We start from the raw sequence: 22,235 nt of genomic DNA, 5'->3' as shown, positions 1-22,235 counted from the left end.
AGCCAGGAACTGCCCTTACTTTCGCCTGTCTATAACAAATGACAGAAAAAGCCATTACTATCTTTAGACACAAACCCTATGAATAGGGGTACTTTTTGGATAACAGCCAGAATGAAATGGGAGAGAATGGGAGCAAGCTGGAAGAGTTCTCCAGCCCAGCAGAGGGACTAAGAGGATGTGCCGTTGAGGGACTGACCTCAGCCAAGACAGGAGCAGAGGATATCTTATCCTGGGCTACAGTGAAAGGCTTCCATTCAGATATTCTGTAACACTGAAACTTAGCAGACACACTGAACAGTACTGGGGCTGGCAGCTAAGTCAGTACAACAAAAAAGCTAAAAATTATAGAAAGTACACAGTATGGGTAAGCTAAGCAAATATATTTTATTGATCCAGTGTAGAATAATTCCAGCGTAACATCTTACTGAGTAAAGAAATTGTATATTTTGTAAATCTTTAATAAGCATAATTAAATTGCTACTTAAACTGTATAATTCCAATTGGGATAAAGAAATTAATCTTACCTATGTCTTATGTATAAGACTCAACATCTGAGATATTTTCAAACTTTATTATAAACCCCTAATACTGAGGAGCTTATTTCTGTAATGTTAGCATAACAATCCTGTTTTATTTCAGCATAACTGACACGTACTATGTACATTATATAGCTATGTGACGTTAGACAAGTCTCTTTGTTGCATATAAACCAAGCTTTACATGCAAACAAACCTTTGTAAAATGACCTCTACAGTCTATGTTAATTGCTTAACATGAATTATCAGGCAAGGTTTACTTAGTACCAATTTAGGGTTTAAACAACAGCTCAGGTACCTGCATTAATGGCATCGTCAGATGTTCCACTTTTTAGTAGGATTTTAAGTTTCAAGAAAAATCCAGCAGGATGCAAATTTTCCTGCAAAGAAAGAAGTAGGTATGGAAAAGATTATTTATTTATTTATTTTATTTATTATTTATTGCATTTGTATCCCACATTTTCCCACCTCTTTGCAGGCTCAATGTGGCTTACAATACATCGTGATAAGTGGAAATACAGTTAGAAAATATACAATTACTGGTACAGAAGGATCTTGGGTAACATTATAATCAGAGACAAGATAGTATAACAAGTAGATATAGAGGGGCATAATCGAACGGAAACGCCTATCTCCATGGGCGTTTATCTCCGAGAACGGGTCCGTGAAGGGGCGGGCCGAACCTTATTTTCGAAAAAATGGACGTTTTTGAGCTGGGCGTTTGTTTTTTTTAGCGATAATGGAAACTAAAAACGCCCAGCTCAAAAACGTCCTAATCCGAGCCATTTGGTCGTGGGAGTGGCCACGATTTGTAGTACACTCGCCCCCCTGATATGCCAGGACATCAACTGGGCACCCTACGTCAGTGTGGTGGACTTCAGAAAAAGCTCCCACATGCATAGCTCCCTTACCAAGGGTGCTGAACACTCAACCCCCCTCCCCCAAAACTCACAAATGTACAACACTACCATAGCTCTTAGGGGTGAAGGGGGCACCTACATGTGGGTACAGTGGGTTTTGGAGGCCTCCCATTTACCAGCACAAGTGTTACAGGTGGGGGGGGATGGGCTTGGGGCCACCTGGCTGAAGTGCACTGCGGTACCCACTAAAAAGTGCTCCAGGGACCTGCATACACGCAGGCCTGTAGGACTGGTTGCTGCTATATAACCTTGGCACACCAGTTGACACCTGAAGACTAATCTCTACGAAAACGTCCTTTATTGGAATAACCGCCTTTACTCACAGTTAACTGCAGATCAGAGGTTGTGCCCCACTGGCAACGAGTCTCCCTGGTACTGAGATGAGCAGTAGGTCAGAACTGGCAGAATGCTGTACAATGCCTTCATTCAGCCACATTCAAGGGAAGAACTAGGTTGTCTAACGTGGCTAACACAGGAAAGGGAACTAAAACTGGCTTTCAAAAATGGCCACTACCGCATGGACTACAACAGGAAACACAACAGGGCACACTGACCTAATAGGCAGGGGGAAAAGCACCATGGGAGAAGAGCCTACCAACTACCAACATTGTGAGACTGTAACACAAGCTAATGAAATCACGGAGCCCAATACCCTACACCCACCACAATGCAATGCTGATGTGACCCTGTACTGCACCCGAGAGCCACATCTGACCCAGGGAAAGGCTGTGACAGGATCGAACACATTCTGCTGTCATGGAGGTGGGTACGGCATTTGAGGCTGGCATACAGGCTGGGAAAAAAGTTTTTAAAGTGGGTTTTTTTTTGGTGGGAGGGGGTTAGTGACCACTGGGGGAGTCTGGGGAGGTCATCCCCGATTCCCTCCAGTGGTCATCTGGGTAGTTTGGGGCACTTTTTTTGGACTTGTTGTGAAAAAAAAGGGTCCAAAAAAGTGACCCAAAATCACGGTAAAAACGCCTTTTTTTTTTTTTTTTTCGATTATCAGCTAAAGACGCCCATCTCTCCTCGGCTGATAACACGCCCCATTTCCGGCTCCACCACACCTCCGACACGCCCCCCGTCAACTTTATTCGTTTCCGCGATGGAGTGCAATTGGAAACGCCCAAAATCGGCTTTCGATTATACCGATTGGGCGCCTTTGCGAGACAAACGTCTATCTCCCGATTTAGGTCGCACTATAGGCGTTTTTCTCTTTCGAAAATAAGCTGGATAGTAAGACAGTTCTGAATATATATGGAGGAGTTATATATGTTCATATTGTTAATCTTTGTGGTATGCCTTGTTAAAGAGATGAGTCTTCAATAGTTTGCGGAAGTTAGTTACTTCGTAGGTCATTTTAGGTTACACAGTAATGCGTTCCATAGCTGTGTGCTCAGGTAGGTAAAGCTAGACACATGCATTAGCTTGTATTTTAGGCCTTTGCAGTTGGGGAAGTGCAGATTAAGGAATGTGCGGGATGATCTTTTAGCATTCCTGGGTGGTAGGTCAATCAAGTCTGACATGTAGGCTGCTGCATCTCTGTGAATGATTTTGTGAACTAGAGTGCATATTTTAAACGTGATGCGTTCTTTCAGTGGGAGCCAGTGTAGCTTTTCTCGTAGGGGTTTAGCACTTTCATATTTTGTTTTACCGAATATGAGTCTTGCTGCACTGTTAAGTACATAAGTACATAAGCACTGCCATGCTGGGAAAAGATCAAAGGTCCATCAAGCCCAGCACTCCGTCTCCGACAGCGGCCAATCCGGGCCCCAAGAACCTGGGCTGTCTGAAGTATCTTGATTATTTGCTCTTTGCAGCCGGCGTAGAGTGCATTGCAATAGTCTAGATGGCTGAGCACCATTGATTGTACAAGGTTACGGAAAACGGTTCTTGGGAAGAAAGGTCTTACTCTTTTTAATTTCCACATTGAATGGAACATCTTCTTGGTTGTATTTTTCGCGTGACTTTCCAGTGTTAGGTGTCAATCAATGGTAACTCCAAGAATTTTTAGGGTGTTTGAAATTGGTAGGTTCAGATTTGGTGTATTGATGGTAGTGAATTTGTTCGTGTTATGTTGTGAAGTGAGTATTAGGCATTGGGTTTTTTCTGCGTTAAAGTTTTAGCTTAAATGCATCCGCCCATGAGTGCATGATATGGAGACTTTGGTTGATTTCATTGGAGATTTCCTTTAGATCTTGTTTAAATGGGATGTAGATCGTTACGTCGTCTGCGTATATATATGGGTTGAGGTTTTGGTTTGATAATAGTTTGGCCAAGGGTATCATCATTAAGTTGAATAGAGTCGGCGAGAGGGGAGATCCCTGTGAAACTCCGCATTCAGTTATCCATGAGGCTGAGGTAGTCGAGTTAGATGTCACTTGGTATGATCGTGTGGTTAGGAATCCCTTGAACCAGTTGAGAACATTACCTCCAATTCCGAAGCACTCAAGGATGTGTAATAGTATTCCGTGATCAACCATGTCAAAGGCGCTTGACATATCAAATTGTAAGAGTAATATGTTCTTTCCAGTTGCAATCATTTGTTTGAATTTAGTCATGAGTGTAACTAGTACTGTTTCAGTACTGTGGTTAGACCTAAATCCTGACTGGGAGTCGTGGAGTATTGAGAATTTGTTTAGGTAATCTGTAAGTTGTTTGGTTACCATCCCTTCCGTAAGTTTGATTATTAAGGGAATGGATGCTACTGGCCTGTAGTTGGTTATTTCACTGGCACTTTTCTTTGTGTCTTTGGGTATGGGGGTGGGTAATATGTTTCCTTTCTCCTTCGGAAAGAGTCCATCTTGTGGCATGTAATTTAAGTGTTTCGTTATGTCTGTTATAAATTGTTGAGGAGCAGATGTCATAAGGTTGTTTGGACAGATGTCTAGTTTACAGTTAGATTTAGCAAACTTTTGAGCGCTTGGGAAATGACATCCTCTGATAATGTCTTGAAGTTGGTCCATGTTCTGTCTGCTGGGTATACGCCAGGGTCTGGGTCTAAACAGTCGAGGAGTTCTGCATAGTCGATGGTACTGACAGGTATCTTAAGTCGCAATTTACGATTTTCTCGTTGAAGTATCTCGCGAGATTGTCTGTTCCTGGTGTGTTTTTATTGTTGGTTGTGACTGGTGTGGTATCTAGTAATTTGTTCACGAGTTGGAAGAGTTTATGTGTGTCTTTGTAATTTGGTCCAATTTCAGTTTTGTAATATAATCTTTTAGTTTGTCTTATGGTGTATTTGTATTTTCTTTGGAGTTGTTTCCAGGCGTTGAGTGTAGGGGTCATCTTTCTTTTTATTCCATGCACGTTCTAACCTTCTAACTTGTGTTTTGAGTTTTTTCAGCTCTTCATTGAACCAAGGTATTGAATTCTTTCTGTGTGAGGTTCTGGTTTGGATTGGTGCAATATTGTCTAATATGGATCTGCATCTATCATCCCATTCTTGGAGGAATTGGTTTGTGTCTGTCTTTATTGTCCATTCGTTATAGTATATCTGTTGCCAGAATATTACCGGATCTATTTTACCTCACGTGGTGTAGGTTTTACGTTCCTGTTTGTTCGCCATGTCTTTTATTCTCCATTGGAGGGTGATGTTTGCTTTAAAGTGATCAGTCCAAAGAGCGAATGCCCATTTTGTGTCTGTCAATATAAGGTTTAAATTAGGATCGAGTTTGTATGTGATGATGTCTAGTGTGTGCCCTTTGATGTGTGTTGGTTGCGTGTTTGTCCTGTGGAGATCCCATAATTAACATAGTAACATAGTAGATGACGGCAGAAAAAGACCTGCACGGTCCATCCAGTCTGCCCAACAAGACAAACTCATATGTGCTACTTTTTGTGTATCTTACCTTGATTTGTAACTGTCATTTTCAGGGCACAGACCGTACAAGTTTGCCCAGCACTATCCCCGCCTCCCAACCACCAGCCCCGCCTCCCACCACCGGCTCTGGCACAGACCGTATAAGTCTGCCCAGCACTATCCCCGCCTCCCAACCACCAGCCCCGCCTCCCACCACCAGCTCTTGTAGGAACTCTTCGCATTCTTGGGTGCTTGTTGAGTTGAGATCTTCAAGGTGCAGGTTGATATCTCCTATTATGATAAGATTTGAGGTAGAGACGCAAGTGTTCGAGATAAAGTCCATAAAGTGTATTTGGGAGTCTTGCCAGTTGCCTGGCGGTCTGTAAAACAGGACTGCGTTAAGCTGTTCCTGCAAGTTTGGGTGGCTAATTCTTACCGAAGCGATTTCGAGTTGTGGTAGAATGGATTTGGCTGTGGCTATGATGGTGAATTCGGATTTGTATATTATGGCTATTCCTCCTCCTCTTTTTCCGTTTCTTGTCCAGTGGGTAATTTTGTATCCTGGTGGGCATAGATCTAAGATTATGGGGTCATTAAGGTCGTGAATCCAGGTTTCAGTGATGAATAGGAGGTCAAGATTGTCTGAAGTGATCCAGTCTGTTATAGTCTCTGTTTTATTTACTACTGACCTGGCGTTTACATATCCCATTTGGATTGGTTGGTATGGTAGATGGATGTGTTAATTTTTATTAGTTGCCTGTTTTCTTGGTATTTGGTTCTGTTGTGTCCCTTCTTTTCTTTCTGTAGGTTATTTCCGAATGTGTTTGCTTTTCCTTTTAGTTGGTTGTTATTCTTTTGGTCTGGTGAGATGTAGTTGGGTTGTCTGTAGGGTTTGTGTGCTGTAGGTAGATTGTTGTTTATGTTGGGAGTGGTACATGCATAGTAGATTAGGGGGAGGAAGTAAATTATCATGAGCAATTTGTTGATATTCATGTTGGTTGTTTATTTGTCCTGGGTCATGGGATGTCCAGTGGGTTGAATTTGTTCAGTCCTATACTTCGATGCAGTGCATGGATCTGTGCTGTATGAGGTCAGATGGGCAGTTGATTTAGAGCTTTTCTTCCGTACCAACTGATTTAGTTATCGCTGTGAATTATTCTCTCGAGATCCTCCTATTTCCTTATCGATCTTGACCTCCTAAAAAACTGCGAACCTCCGTTCAATGGTGATATTACGTCACAGGGCGTAATTTAGCGGATCGGGCGCTCTCAAGCTTAAAATAAAGCTTAATGACAGAAGGAGCGTTTCTTTGTTTTTCACGGCCGCTGCTGCCTACAGTATGTAACGATAATCAGCCAAAACCCAGTGCTGCACATTATTTTTAGAAAGTTAAACAAAGAGGTGCAGTAGACTGGAATGGAAGTGTGCCTATCTAGTCCACTGTAAGCAAGAAAGCCAATTTAGTTAATCCCTGTTTCCACCCTCTCTCGCAGCCGTCATTGCCATTCACTCAAAACAAAGCAGGTAAGCCTATGAGTTGCTGCAAGGGTTAATATACAAAGAGTGGAAGTGAGCCTATCTAGTCCACTGTAATCAATGAAGCCAATTTGGTTACTCTGTTTCCACTCCTCTGCGCGGCCGTCATTGCCATCCACTCAGATTGCAACAAGCAAAACCTATGAGCTGTTGCCGGGATCTAATAATCTGTACTGTGTGGAGTCTGATTTGGGCTTTTCTCCCGCATCAGGCCTTGTCTCGCGCCTCACAGAGAGTCGTTTTCGCCTTTGGGTGTTACCCTCGTTACCTTACGTCCCTAGACTCGCTCGGGAGGCTCCGTTTGCTCCGATCTGCTTTGGGCATGATCAGTCGCTCTTGGCGTCCGGTTGGAGCGCTCCAGTTGCGCGGCAGCTCGGTGTAAAGGAGGCAAGCTGACCTGCTCCGGTTCACACTTGGGTCTCCCAGGGGTGGGCCGCAGGACTGGCAAATCGATTGCCGTGTGGCTTCTCGGTTCTTGGATCTCCATTTGTCTATCCCGATCGCCGTTATCCATCGATGCTGATCCTGCCTGGCGGAAGTGTTCCACCTCTCCAATGACAACGGGACAGTTCAGCTCGGGATCCTCAACGGGGCGATTCAGGGCACGATCCCCGACGGAGCTCTCGTCTCAGCGTCCGATCAGGTCACCATCTCTGTAGATGTATAATGAAATACAGATCCAGATTTATATTCTGGTATAATCACTGTGAATTTGTTTTTATGACATTAACCCAGGCATAGACAAATTTCCTTAGTATCTAGGAACCAGACTTGATATGACTACAATTATTTATTTATGCTCATTTATATATCTCACATAGAGGGGCATAATCGAAAGGGGTGCCCAAGTTTTCCTGAGGACGTCCTCACAGGACGTCTCGGCGAAGGGGCAGGGAAACCTGTATTATCGAAACAAGATGGGCGGGCATCTTTCGTTTCGATAATACAGTTGGGGATGCCCAAATCCCAACATTTAGGTCAACCTTAGAGATGGTCGTCCCCGATTTTCGGCAATAATGGAAACCGAGGACGCCCATCTCAGAAACGACCAAATCCAAGCCATTTGGTCGTGGGAGGAGCCAGCATTCGTAGTGCACTGGTCCCCCTGACATGCCAGGACACCAACCAGGCACCCTAGGGGGCACTGCAGTGGACTTCAGAAGTTGCTCCCAGGTACATAGCTCCCTTACCTTGGGTGCTGAGCCCCCCAAATCCCCCCCAAAACCCACTCCCCACAACTGTACAACACTACCATAGCCCTAAGGGGTGAAGGGGGGCACCTACATGTGGGTACAGTAAGTTTCGGGTGGGTTTTGAAGGGCTCACATTTACCACCACAAGTGTAACAGGTAAGGGGGGTGGGCCTGGGTCCACCTGCCTGAAGTGCACTGCACCCACTAAAACTGCTCCAGGGACCTGCATACTGCTGTGCTGGAGCTGGGTATGACATTTGAGACTGGCAAAAAATATTTTTAAAGTTTTTTTTTAGGGTGGGAGGGGTTAGTGACCACTGGGGGAGTAAGGGGAGGTCATCCCCGATTCTCTTCGGTGGTCATCTGGTCAGTTCGCGCACATTTTTTAGGCTTGGTCGTAAGAAAAAATGGACCAAGTAAAGTTGCTCAAGTGCTCGTCAGGGACGCCCTTCTTTTTTCCATTATCGGTCGAGGACGCCCATGTGTTAGGCACGCCCCAGTCCCGCCTTTGCTATGCTTCCGACACGCCCCCGTGAACTTTGGTCGTCCCCGCAACGGAAAGCAGTTGAGGACGCCCAAAATCGGCTTTTGATTATGCCGATTTGGGCGACCCTGGGAGAAGGACGCCCATCTCCCAATTTGTGTTGAAAAATGGGCGCCCTTCTCTTTCGAAAATAAGCCTGTTAATGTGCTCAAAGTGATGCATACAATTTATTCCAGTAGCAGGGAAGGAGCAAATAAGAGGCTACTGCTCTCTCCATCGCCCACCTACCTACAGCATAGGTGGCAACAGAGAGAGGCTTTAGGCTGCGGTTGCTGGGACAATAGGGGAGAGGCTAGAACTGCAGCTACTAAGGGTGGGTGAGGGGGTGCACCCACCCACCTTCTCCCAAAAGCTGTAGCCTTAACCTTTCTCTATTGCTCAGCTTCCCCTAGCAGCTGTAATTTTAATCTTTCCTCATTGCTCATCCCCACGTCCCAGTGTAGAAAAATGCTATCAGTTGCCTTCAGTGAAACACAGGTCAAGGCAGGCTTACAGCTGAGAACTAGGCCTTTAAAAATCAAAGACCATCTCTGACACAGATAATGTCACTGCAGCAGAAGCTGAATTAAGCAACTGAGAGCTGACAGAGGGAGGCGGAATCTGTTCTCAAAACAACAGGTGGACAGACAATAACAAGAGGTTGCGTGCAAAGATATTTTGGTAAAGGCAGATAACAGTGGGTCAGACGAAAGTAAATAAGAACATCCAGGGGGGTTGAAGGGAAACTTGGAAACATGGAAAATCATTGCTATCAAAGATGTTGATATCTAGAAGGTACTAAGGATAATATGCAAAGATTGCCGGTGGGAGAATGAAATGTTAATAGGGATCAATGATAGAAGAATTGTATATAAAGGCTGACAGTTAGGGCATTGGGGGAAAAGGAGAAGAGGAGACGAGAGAAAGAGAGAATACAGTAAACCGGTTGTGTGTCATGGAGCACTGCTCTTCCAAGATAAGATATGAATGTCAGGGATATGCACTGTGATGATCTTGTGTTAATCCTTCTTTTGGTAAGTGACTAATAAACTTTGAATTACTTTCTCATATTCACTTGATCCCAGTGTCCTTCTGATTGTTGAGTCCCATCAGTACTCAGGCTGTGTAGAACAGTCTGGGAATGTACGAGGTCAGAGTAATTAAAAATCCTTTCATTGTTGACCCCGACCATGCCTCAGGCATTGGTAACCACTGACGCTGATGAATGCTGGGATCTGTTCTGTGTTTTCCATGTGCTTTCAGCTCGGTACTGCGAGCTGGGGATTTTTCCCGTCGACTGGTCTTCCACTATTATAAATATCAAAATGCTAGGAAACCCCCTGTTTGTTTCAACTTCTGCCCAGCATTAGCTTTCTGCCTTGCCAGCACTACCTTCTCTGTCTTAAAAATAGTATTTTTTATGTCTTGCAGTTTCCCATAAGTGGATACTGACCACCACCCCCCCTTTCTAGAGGAGTGTTTAGGACTTGTTTTTCACACTACGGGTGGAGTGTTGAAGTACTATGTGGGTCCTGTTTCCCCTCACTGAGGGAGTGTTGGGGACCTACTAGAACATATCAAGTGAAATCAAGCTCAAACATATCACCACCGTGGAAAGCAGAATGCGGAGTACCTCAAGGATCACCACTATCACCGATCTTTTTCAACCTAATGATGACCCCACTAGCCAAATCCTTATCCAACCAAGGCCTTAACCCATTCATCTATGCAGACAATGTCACAATATACATTCCTCACAAACGTGATCTGACAGAAATCACCAATGAAATCAAGCTCAGCTTGAATATCATGGACTCATGGGCAAACGCATTTCAACTAAAACTCAATACAGAAAAACACATTGTCTCATCCTCTCATCCCAATACAATACGAACAAACCCACAAACATAAACACCCCAGATTATACCCTCCCTATCTCAGACAGCTTGAAAATTCTCGGTGTTACAATCGACCATAACCTCACACTAGAGAACCAAGTGAAATCTACAACAAAGAAAATGTTCCACTCAATGTGGAAACTCAAAGGCGTGAAACCATTCTTCCCGAGGGAAACATTTCGCAACTTGATACAATCAATGGTACTAAGCAATCTAGACTACTGCAATGGAATTTATGCAGGATGCAAAGAACAAATTATAAATAAACTTCAGAATACTCAAAACACGGCAGCCAGGCTTATATTTGGAAAAACGCGATTCTAAAGCACCAAGCCCCTCTGAGAAAAACTGCACTGGCTCCCAATCAAAGAACGTATTGCTTTCAAAATCTGCACCCTGGTTCATAAAATTAACTACGGCGAAGCCCCGGGATACATGACAGACCTCATAGACCTACCAAACAGAAATACAACAAGATCAACACGAACATACCTAAGTCTCCACTACCCAAGCTGCAAAGGACTCAAATACAAATCAACCTATGCATCCAGCTTTTCCTACATAAGCACACAACTATGGAAAGCATTACCAAAAGCCGTGAAAACAACTTATGATCACCTAAACTTCCGGAAATCATTAAAAACTAGCCTGTTCAAAAAGACATACCCTACCGACCCAACTTAAATGCCTGTACCCTGCACCACAACAAAACCAAAGCTCGTAATGGGCATATAATAACTCTTCCTCTCTACGATTCCCTGTATCTGTACACATGAACCTTATTCTACCACAACATTGCTGTATTTGTTCATACCGGAATTGGCGAATGCCTTTACGGTACTATGTAAGCCACATTGAGCCTGCAAATAGGTGGGAAAATGTGGGATACAAATGTAACAAATAAATAAAATAAATAAATAAACTGTTCCTCATCCAAGCAAAAAAGATCAATAAGAGCTGGAGGGGGGGGATTAGTGCCACTGTTGTGATGAGGAGGAGGGACTCCTTTATCTGATAGATGGTGCTGGTGACAGTGAATGCAACATTGATAATGGTGCTGGCCGCGAGAAGGGGATAGAAATATAACTGCAGCAGTGGTTGTTGAAGAAAGTTTTGAAAAGGTTGTAGAAGGAGTGCAGTTGCATCCTGAAAAGTGGACAATGTGTGTACAGGGGTGGTATGGAATGTACCTGGTGCTCCCGTGTTCTGTGAGGGAGAGCTCTGAGGAAAACAGTAGACAGTTGAGTTGTTTCAAATTCAAAGTATTTTGTTTTACTTATCTTTTTGACATTTTTCATCAGTGGCTGTGAGGTTATTTCAGCTTGGACTGAATGCAGCGAAGGTATAGCGTCTGAAAACCACCTATTGGAACTGGTTGTTTGAGCTGCATGTAAATGCTTTTCCCCTTTTACGGTCTTAGAAGGAACAGCCATAGCCACATGAGATCGTTTTTTAGACTGCCTGGCAAGTCTGTTTGAAACAGAGGAACTGTCTTTGAGTGGTTTAGCTGCTCTGGTGACTGGTGGCAATATAGACCCCTGAAGGGAATGTGCAGCAGTACTGCAACTGAGGTCCTTGGGTCTAAAGGAGACAAAGTAGACTGGATATGTAAGCCCGCCGGTACCTGTCACGGTTGTGCCCTGGTTTCAGGCTCTCAGTCATCTCGCCCCCTGGTGGCCAGGCCTGGTGGCTGAATTGGATTGTCTGTGTGCTGTTTCCCATTCCAGACTTCAGCCCAGTCCAGTCCGGATCTTCCAGCCTGCCAGACTTGCTTGTCTTGTTTGAGCCTGCACAGCACCCGTAGCTGCCTGGTGATTGCTGCAGTGAATCTCAGCTGCTGCTGGGCTTATTAGCCATTTAGAAACTCTCTGCTTTGCCTTTGCATCACCTAAGGCCCTGGTTTGCTGGTGCTTGTTGCACTTCTGCCTAGCTTGGTTTTTATTCTAGTTCCTTGTCTGATGCTAGTTAGTCTGTGTGTAGTTTAGCTTAGGGTTATTGTTTGTTTCCTAGACTTGTTCCTTGTCTGTCTTTTGTGTTTAGTTTCTGTTTGTCCGTGTTTCTTGTTCAGTGGCTGCTTGGCAGCTTTCAGTTCTGTCTCATGTTTGTCAGTGTTTGTTCCCTGTTTTAGTGGCTACTTGCAGCTTCCAGTTCCTGCCCTGTCCTGTAAGTCCTGCCGGCCGCCTGCAGCCAGGGGCTCAACTCCTGGGGAGGGGCAGCTAGTGAAGGTTAAGTCTTGCTGTTCCTATCTGAGTTCTGTCTTGTTCCTGGTGTGGGGTGGTTTTGCCTGCCACTCCTCGGCAGTGGCCCAAGGGCTCACTAACCTAGTTCCTGCTTTTGAAAACGTGACAGTACCTCAGTTAGGTCCTTTGGTTGTCATATTTGTTCCATTCTAGAGAAAAAGTGAGATTTAAGCTTTTCTTTTCCTCTGAGAGATACATCCGTAGTAAACTGCGGAAAAGAAAGAACTGCTAAACCAGGTGATGTGCACAGAGTGGGAAGGGGACCCCCCATGCAAATGGCTAAAAGTTTTGCACTATCAAGCTGGGGAAAGTGTGTCCTGACAGGCAGCTCACAGAGAAGGCTACTAAGTGTGTCTGCATTATCCTTTGACACGGAGAACTGCCATTTCTTGCCACTGCTGCTTTTATATCTTCCTAAATAGGCACATGGGAGGCAAGTCTATAAATTGGCACTTCAAGTCAGATGCCTCTATGCGGCGCACTGAGTGTCAATTCTATAATGGCATTTTTGCACCAAGGTTTTATCACCGCATTGAGCCTGCCATGAGTGGGAAAGCGCAGGGTACAAATGTAACAAAAAAATAATAATAGAATACTAGCATAATTTGTCATCAATGTGCTTACCTTTAAGTGTAAGTTGGTGTACCTAAGTGCACCATGCAATGCACATAACTTATAGTATTATATACTATGTCCCGCCCATGCTTCACCCATGTGTACACCCCATTACATTTACACACTATAGAACTTATGCACTCCCTTACAGAATAGGCGAGTAGTGCACTTGTGCATGTAAGTGCCACTTAAGGCACCACTTACACACTGCACGCGCCCAATTACAGAATTGCAAATTTCTTCCAGCCAAATTTGCATGTCCTTTTTGGTGATAACCTCCTTGCACTCATGCCCTCCATATTTCTCATCATTTTCTAACTCTGAGCTAGAATTCATGGTCTGTTGTTACACCATGCTAAGATGTGCTTCTTTCCCTCTACCAGTCTCTTTCATGTCATAGCTCGATCAGAAGCCCTCAACTTCTTGAGTGCCAACATCCTTATATCTTTGCTTCTTTCAATCTTTCAGATTCCATTCACGGTTTCCAAGGGACTTTTATAAACAGCCATCCTCATAGACTGACATCACTTCCTTCACTTTGATCTAATTCTACAGCCAGTCATCAGCAGCCCCTTCATTACTACTACTTATCATTTCTATAGCACTACTAGACGTTAGTCTAGTAGCGCTATAGAAATGATAGTCTATGGAGAAAAGATTTTTAGGAGTTTTGTTCATTTTTGCCACAGACACCACAAAATTTGTTTATGTATCCACCTCTGGCGTCACCCTCAACCACAATTAGCTGAGAGGGCTGCTACAGATAAGATAGAAAGAAAAAGAGAGAGAGGGGGAGAGAAATAAATCTCTTCTATTCTCAGATAGATTATCTCTATCTATCTATCTATACACACGCACACACACACACTAGTTAACCTGTAGATCTCAAGAAAGGATTTGCATAGTCTTGAAACATCTGTGGGTAATTCTTATGTTGGTTAAATACAAAGCATCACAACTTGAAAATGACCCAGTATTGGCTACTATTACTCTGCACTACACAATTTATTGAATGAGCTAACAGTGGTTAAGACCACCGTTTGTTACTGATAAACTTCCATAAGGCAGTAACAACTGCTCTTTGTGTTGCTAATCACTTCAATGAATTTCTGTGTACCCATACTTGCAGAGGCAACACATTTTTATGAAGAAAAGGTACCTCTTACAAAACTTTTAGCTTCATAATAAGCATCCACCAATCTCCCTTTGAAGGTGTTTAACAAAATATGAGCTTCTGAAAAATATTAAGCTGATCATCCCCTGAAGCCTTTTATGAGCTGCCAGGTTAATTCACAAAAATACATAACATAGAGTATCACCAGTCAATCAGTAGAAGATTTTAAGAATACCTCATTAGCCAAGCATATGGCTCTCAGAGCTTTGTCCTGATACTCCTTACAGTCCCAGTTCATGTACACTGTGGCTAGTAATCGCAGTACTTTGGCCTATGGAATACAAAGAAAGAGGGCATTAAAACCAAGCAGAAATTCATTTGGTCAATAGTTCCTGAGCCTGTCCTGGAAACTGTTCTAGGAAATCTGTAAGGAATATCCATAAAATGTATTTGATTGCAATGGAAGCACTAGGGGGGGTTGCTTAGTGACCATCTTGAATGACAAAAGTTCAGTGTAAGATAAAACGAAGATACTTATCTGTAGCAGGTATTCTCCGAGGACAGCAGGCTGATTGTTCTCACATGAGGGGTCGATGTCCGTGTCGGCCCAGGAAACTGTAAATTTTTCACCAGCAAAATTAAAAGGTTTTGCCACAGCCTTCTGGCGCGTGAACCGTGCATGCGCGGATGACTTCCCGCCCGTCACGTGAGCGTGCCTCCTCAGTTTAAACAAAAAGCATATAAACAAACAAACAACAACAACTCCAAAGGGGAGGAGGGTGGGTGGGTGAGAACAATCAGCCTGCTGTCCTCGGAGTATACCTGCTACAGGTAAGTATCTTCACTTTCTCTGAGGACAAGCAGGCTGCTTGTTCTCACATGTGGAGTATCCCTAGCAACTAGGCTCACTCCAAACAATGAACATTGGTCAATTGGGCCTCGCAACAGCGAGAACAAAGATTGACATGAAACCAAAATCAACAAACTGAGAGTGCAGCCTGGAACAGAACAAAAATGAATCTAGGGGGGTGGAGTTGGATCTTAAACCCCAAACAGATTCTGCAGCACCGACTGCCCAAACCGACTGTCGCGTCAAGTATCCTGCTGGAGGCAGTAGTGAGATGTGAATGTGTGGACTGATGACCACGTTGCAGCCTTGCAAATCTCCTTAATGGAGGCTGACTTTAAGTGAGCCAGGGACGCAGCCATGGCTCTAACATTATGAGCCGTGACATGGCCCTCCAGAGTCAGCCCAGCTTGGACATAAGTGAAAGATATGCAATCTGCTAGCCAATTGGAGATTGTGTGTTTTCCAATGGAGACTCCCCTCCTGTTGAGATCAAAAGAGACAAACTGGGCGGACTGTCTAAAGGGCTTCGTCCGCTCCACGTAAAAGGTCAATGCACTCTTGCAGTCCAAGGTGTGCAAACTGCTTTCGCCAGGGTGGGTATGAGGATGGGGAAAGAATGTTGGCAAGACAATTGACTGGTTCAGATGGAACTCCAACACCACCTTTGGCAGGAACTTAGGGTGCGTGCTGAGGACTACTCTGTTGTGATGAAACTTGATATAAGGTGCATGCACTACCAAGGCCTGAAGCTCACTGACCCTACGAGTGATAAGCACTAATCGAACTAAGGTGAACTCTTACGAAGTTGGTCTTGAGACCAGACTCTGACAAGTGTAGAAGATATTCAAGCAGGGTCTGTGTAGGACAAGAAAGAGAATCTAGGGCCTTGCTGTCACACCAGACAGCAAACCTCCTCCATTTAAAAAAGTAACATCTCTTTGTGGAATCTTTCCTGGAAGCAAGCAAGACTCAGGAGACACCCTCTGAAAGACCCAAGGAGGTGAATTCTAAGCTCTCAACATCCAGGCCGTGAGAGCCAGAGACTGGAGGTTGGGATGAAGAAGCGACCCCTCGTTCCGAGTGTTGGAAAACACTCCAATCTCCACGGTTCTTCGGAGGACAACTCCAGAAGAAGAGGAAAACAAATCTGACGCAGCCAGAAAGGTTCCATCAGGATCACGGTCCCGCAGTCTTGCTTGTGTTTCAGCAAAGTCTTCCCTACTAGAGGTATGGGAGGATACGCATACAGAAGGCCTGTCCCCCAATGCAGGAGAAAGTCATCTGATGCTAGTCTGTTGTGGGCTTGAAGCCTGGAACAGAACTGAGGGACCTTGTGATTGATCTGCGTGGCAAAAAGATCCACCAAGGGGGTGTCCCACGCTCGGAAGATCTTGCAGACTACGCATATGTTTAGAGACCACTCGTGAGGTTGCATTATCTTGCTCAGTCTGTCAGCCAGACTGTTGTTTACACCTGTCAGATAAGTGGCTTGGAGAAACATGCTGTGATGGCGTGCCCAAAGCCACAGCTGAATGGCTTCCTGTCACAGAGGGCGAGATCCTGTGCCACCCTGCTTGTTGGTGTAGTACATGGCAACCTGATTGTCTGTCTGAATTAAGCTGACTTGGCTGGACACCCGATATCTGAAAGCCTTTAGAGTGTTCCAGATCGCTCTTAATTCCAGGAGGTTGATCTGCAGACCTTTTTCCTGAAAGGACCAGACTCCCTGAGTGTGGAGCCCATCTACATGAGCTCCCCACCCCAGGAGAGATGCATCCATCGTCAGCACTTTCTGTGGCTGAGTAACTTGGAATGGTCGCCCCATGATCAAATTGGATCGAATCGTCCACCACTGAAGAGAATTCCGAAAGCTGGTGGACAGTTACATCTTCTAGATCCCCCGCAGCAGGAAAACACTGGGAAGCTATGGTCCATTGAGCTGATCTCATATATAGACGTGCCATGGGAGTTACATGAACTGTAGAGGCCATGTGCCCCAGAAGTCTCAACATCTGCTGAGCTGTGACCTGCTGGGACGCTCGAACCATGGACACCAGGGACAGAAGTTTGTCCACCCTTGCCTCGGGAAGGTAAGCACAAGCTGTCTGAGTGTTCAACAGGGCTCCAATGAATTCCAATTTTTGGACTGGGGTGAGATGGGATAATTTATGATGAACCCCAGTAGCTCTAGCACCCGAATAGTCATTCGCATGGACTCCAGAGCACCCTCCTCCAAGGTGCTCTTCACCAGCCAATCGTCGAGATAAGGAAACACATGCACTCCCAGTCTGCGTAGCGACGCTGCGACTACAGCTAGGCATTTGGTAAACACTCTGGGCGCAGACGCCAGGCCAAAAGGCAGTACACGGTACTGAAAATGCTGTGTTCCTATCAGAAATCAAAGATACTTCCTGTGAGCTGGGAGTATCGAGATGTGGGTGTATGCATTCTTTAAGTCCAGAGAGCATAGCCAATCGTTTTCCTGAATCATGGGAAGAAGGGTGCCCAGGGAAACCATCCTGAACTTTTCTCGGACTAGAAACTTGTTCAGGGCCCTTAGGTCTAGGATGGGATGCATCCCCCCTTTTTTTCTTTTGCACAAGGAAGTACCTGGAATAGAGCCCCAGTCCTTCTTCCCCTGGTGGAACGGGTTCGACCGCTTGGGCTTGTAGAAGGGCGGAGAGTTCCCCTGCAAGTACCTGTTTGTACTGGGAACTGTAAGAATGAGCTCCCGGTGAACAATTTGGAGGTTTGGATTCCAGATTGAGGGTGTATCCTGACCAGACTATTTGAAGAACCCACCGATCAGAGGTTATGAGAGGCCAACTTTGGTGAAAAAATATCAACCTCTCCCCCCCCCCCCCCCCCCCCCCCCCGACCAGCAAGTCATCCAGCATGGACACTTTTTCTGAGGCTATGCTGAACTGGAGCCAGTCAAAAGCCCGTCCCTTGCTTTTGCTGGGGAGCTGCAGAGGCCTTAGGCACTCGCTGTTGATGAAAACGAGCGCACTGGGACTGAGCCTAGACAGGCTGCCGAGAATCAGGAGTGTACCTACGCCTAGCATAGGAAGAGGGAGCACTCCTCTTCTCTCCAAAAAACCTCCTAGATGAGGAGGTAGTAGCAGAAGACGCCCGGCGGGAGAGAGAATCCATAGCATCGTTGTGCTTTTTGAGCTGGTCAACCAAATCCTCTACTTTCTCAAAAAAAAGTTTATCCCCCCCGGCAAGGAACATCCACCATCCACTGCTGGACAGAATGATCCAGGTCAGAGACACGCAGCCATGAGAGTCTGCGCATCACTATACCTTGGGTAGCGATTCTGGATGCTACATCAAAAGTGTCGAACGTACCCCAGGGCAGGAATTTTCGACACGCCTTCTGCTGCCTGACCCCCTGGCGAAAAGGCTCGGCCTGCTCCAGAGGGAGAACATCAACCAAGGTAGACAGTTGCTTCACCGAGTTCTGCAAGTGGATGCTCGTGAAGAGCTGGTATGTCTGGATTTTGGCAGCGAGAGCAGCCTGATACGCCTTCCTCCCAAAAGAGTCCAAGGTTCTAGATTCTCTGCCTGGGGGCGCTGAGGCATAGTCCCTAGTACTCTTAGCCCTTTTGAGAGCGGAGTCCACCACCATGGAATTGTGAGGTAGCTGAGACTTCATCAATCCAGGTTCCCCGTGGATCCGATATTGGGATTCAGTTCTTTTCGGGATCACGGGGTTAGACAGAGGGAACGACCAGTTTCGCATAAGGACTTCCTTCAGTACATTATGCAAAGGAGCCGTTGCAGCCTCTCTAGGTGGAGAAGGATAATCCAGGACCTCGAGCATCTCAGCCTTGGCTCATCCTCAACCTCCATAGGGAAGGGAATAGCTGCAGCCATTTCCCGGACAAATAATGTAAAGGATAGACTCTCCGGTGGAGACAGTCTCCTTTCTGGTGGAGGGGAAGGTTCAGAAGGAATCCCAAAAGACTCGTCAGAAGAAAAGTACCTGGGATCCTACTCTTCCTCCCATGAGCGCTTATCTTCAGTATCGGACAAGACATCTCTCAGAGCAGTCCGAAACGGAGCCTGCCTTGACGCCAAGGAACGACGTCCTCGATGGTGGTGCCGAGAAGTCGATGCCCGCCTGGACTCCGGTGAAGCTTCCCCTACCGACGTCGAAGGAGAGTCAACCTGCATGGCTGCTGACACCGATGCCGCAGGTGCCACTGAGGTCGGGGACCTCACCACAGGCGAAGGGCCAGAGACTGCTGTAGCCGACAGTATGAAAGGTGCAAGCACCCCCAACACCGAAGCAGCCGGGCGCAGTAACCCTTCCAGAAACTCTGGAAGCAGGGCCCTGATGTGCTCGTCGAAAGCTGCCGTCAGACAAGGCTGCGGGGTCGATAAAGGAGCCGGTGGCAGAATCTGTCGAGGCTCGGGAGCAGGTACCGAGCTGCTAGACCGACTCATCAGTACCTCCTGAATAGAGGGGGAGCGATCCTCTCAGCGCTGACGCTTCTCAGGTGCCGAATCCCTCGACGCCCCGGAGCTCCCGGCACCGTGTGTCGAAGGAGAACAATGACGGTGCTTCTTCGCCCGTCATTGAGACTCCTCAGTACTGATGAGGAGGATGTGAAATCCTCAGGTCTCCTCGGGGCCGGGTCCAACAAAGGTTGGTCCCGGGGGACCTGCATAACAGGAGGCCTCGAGACAGGTGGAGAACCACTTGATGCCTCACTGCTCCCTGCACGAGTTGGTTGTTCCGCAGCCATTACCTTAGCTCCTGATGACGATGTGTCCCTCAGTGTCGATGCGACGCCGCCGACCTCGGTACCGATGTTGATGTCAACATCGAAGGACCGGACTGAGCCCCAAAAAGCTTCTCTCATTGGGCCTTTCGAGGCGCTTGGGTCCGTTTCTTCATGCAAAGACACAGGCTACAAGCAGCTGGGCTGTGGTCGGGCCCAAGGCACTGGATACACCAAGCGTGGGTATCGGTACCTGAGATAGTCCGGTTGCACCGAATACAACTTTTGAAGCCACTGGGTGTCTTCGATGACATGGAAGAATAAACGGTTTCGGCAAACTCAAAAGACGCAATCGTGCCTGTTAAAAGAAAAAAGGGGCACGAAAAGAAGGGAGCAACCCGAGCGCGTCGAAAAACAAAGGAAACTTAAAAAGGGGCAAAAAAGTAAAGTAAAAACTACGGGAGTTTTTTTTTTTTTACTGTAAGTTCTAACAAAAAAGAAATAAAAAAGACAAAAGTCAACGCAGAAAACTCTTTCCCGGGCCTGAGAGGAACGGGGAAAACTCAACAGCACCTCACCGCAGAGAAAAAATAACTGAGTGGGAACGCTCATGCGACGGGCGGGAAGACGGCCGCACATGCGCGGTGCATGCTACACGCACACCAGAAGACTCTGGAAAGTTATTATTATATTTTGCTTGCAAAATTGCCGTCCAATTCCCGGGCCGACGCAGACGTCGACCCACATGTGAGAACAAGCTGACTGCTTGTCCTCGGAGATCGTTGTTTATGCCTGCCAGATAAGTGGCTTGCAGAAACATGCCGTGACGGTGTGCCCAAAGCCACATCTGGACGGCTTCCTGACACAGAGGGCGAGATCATGTGCCCCCCTGCTTGTTGGTGTAATCCATGGCAAACTGACTGTCTGTCTGAGGGGTGATATGATAGAAGTCTACAAGATAATGAGCAGATTAGAGCGGACAGATGTGAAGTGTTTGTTTACACTTTCAAACAACAACAAAACCAGGGGACACAAGATGAAGCTAGAATATGGAAGATTTGAAACAAACAGGAGAAAGTTTTTCTTTACTCAGCGTGTAGTTAAACTCTGGAACTCGTTGCAGGAGAATGTAGTGAGAGCAGCTGGCCTTACGGAATTTAAAGGGGGTTTGGACAGATTCCTGAGGGAAAAGTCCATTGAACATTATTCATTTTTGGGGGGGGGGGAGGGGGGGTTGCCGGGTTCTTAAAGCTTGGATTGGCCGCTGTCGGAGACAGGATGCTGGGCTTGATGGACCCTTGGTCTTTTCCCAGTATGGCGGTACTTATGTCTTAATCAATACGATTTGGTTAGACAGTTGGTCTCTGAAAGCCTTTGGAGCGTTCCAGATCGCTCGCAATTCCAGGAGATTGATCTGAAGACATTTTTCCTGAAAGGACCAGGCTCCTTGAGTGTGAAGCCCATCTACATGAGCTCCCTATCGTCAGCACTTTTTGTGGCTGAGGAATTTGGAATGGACGTCCCAAGGTCAAATTGAATTGAATCGTCCACCACTGCAGAGAATTACGAAAGTCGGTGGACAGTTGGATTACATCCGCTAGGCTCCCCGCAGTTTTGTACCACTGGGAAGCTAGGGTCCATTGAGCCAATCTCATGTGTAGGCGTGCCATGGGAGCCACATGAACTGTGGAGGCCATGTGGCCCAGAAGCCTCAACATCTGCCAAGCCATGACCTGTTGAGACGCTCGAGTATTTGGACACCAGGGACAGGAGGTTGTCTGCCCTTGCCTCAGGAAGATAAGCTCGAACTGTCTTTGTGTTCAACAGGGCTCCAATGAATTCCAACTTTTGGACTGGAGTGAGATGGGACATGGGGTAATTGATCACGAACCCCAGTAGTTCTAGCACCTGAATAGTCATTCGCATGGACTGCTGAGCGCCTGCCTTCGAGGTACTCTTCACCAGCCAATGGGGCGTAGCCACGGGTGGGCCTGGGCCCACCCAATTAGGGGTCAGGCCCGCCCAGCAGCAGTGTTCCTGCACAGCGATTCTGGTTGCAGGCTCGGCTCGCAGCGATTCCCACACACTGCCTGCCGCTCAACAATCTCCTTGCAGTTACTAAGCACTAACCCGGAAGTCTCTCCTCTGCCGCATCTTGACTGGGCAGAAACCAGAAGTTGTGGCAGAGGAGAGGCTTCCGGGTTAGTGCTTAGTAGCTGCAAGGAGATTGTTGAGCGGCAGCCAGCAGGCAGTATGTGGGAATCGCTGCGAGCCGAGCCTG

At 46.3% G+C, this 22,235-nt stretch overlaps 1 protein-coding gene across 1 annotated transcript in view; it reads right to left on the bottom strand.

The window, feature by feature from the left end:
- Positions 1-22,235, bottom strand: part of TEX11 (testis expressed 11) — a 278,077-nt gene that overhangs the window by 229,650 nt on the left and 26,192 nt on the right. The window contains exons 3-4 of the mRNA XM_030210589.1: positions 14,610-14,705; positions 835-916 (exon numbers count right to left, since the gene is read on the bottom strand). Of these exons, the coding sequence (XP_030066449.1) occupies positions 835-916; positions 14,610-14,705 (178 nt within the window). The remainder of the gene's footprint in view (positions 1-834; positions 917-14,609; positions 14,706-22,235) is intronic.

This window comes from Microcaecilia unicolor, chromosome 7 (assembly GCF_901765095.1).
Source record: "Microcaecilia unicolor chromosome 7, aMicUni1.1, whole genome shotgun sequence".
NCBI lineage: Eukaryota > Metazoa > Chordata > Amphibia > Gymnophiona > Siphonopidae > Microcaecilia > Microcaecilia unicolor.
This window is presented reverse-complemented; position numbering and strand designations above follow the sequence as displayed.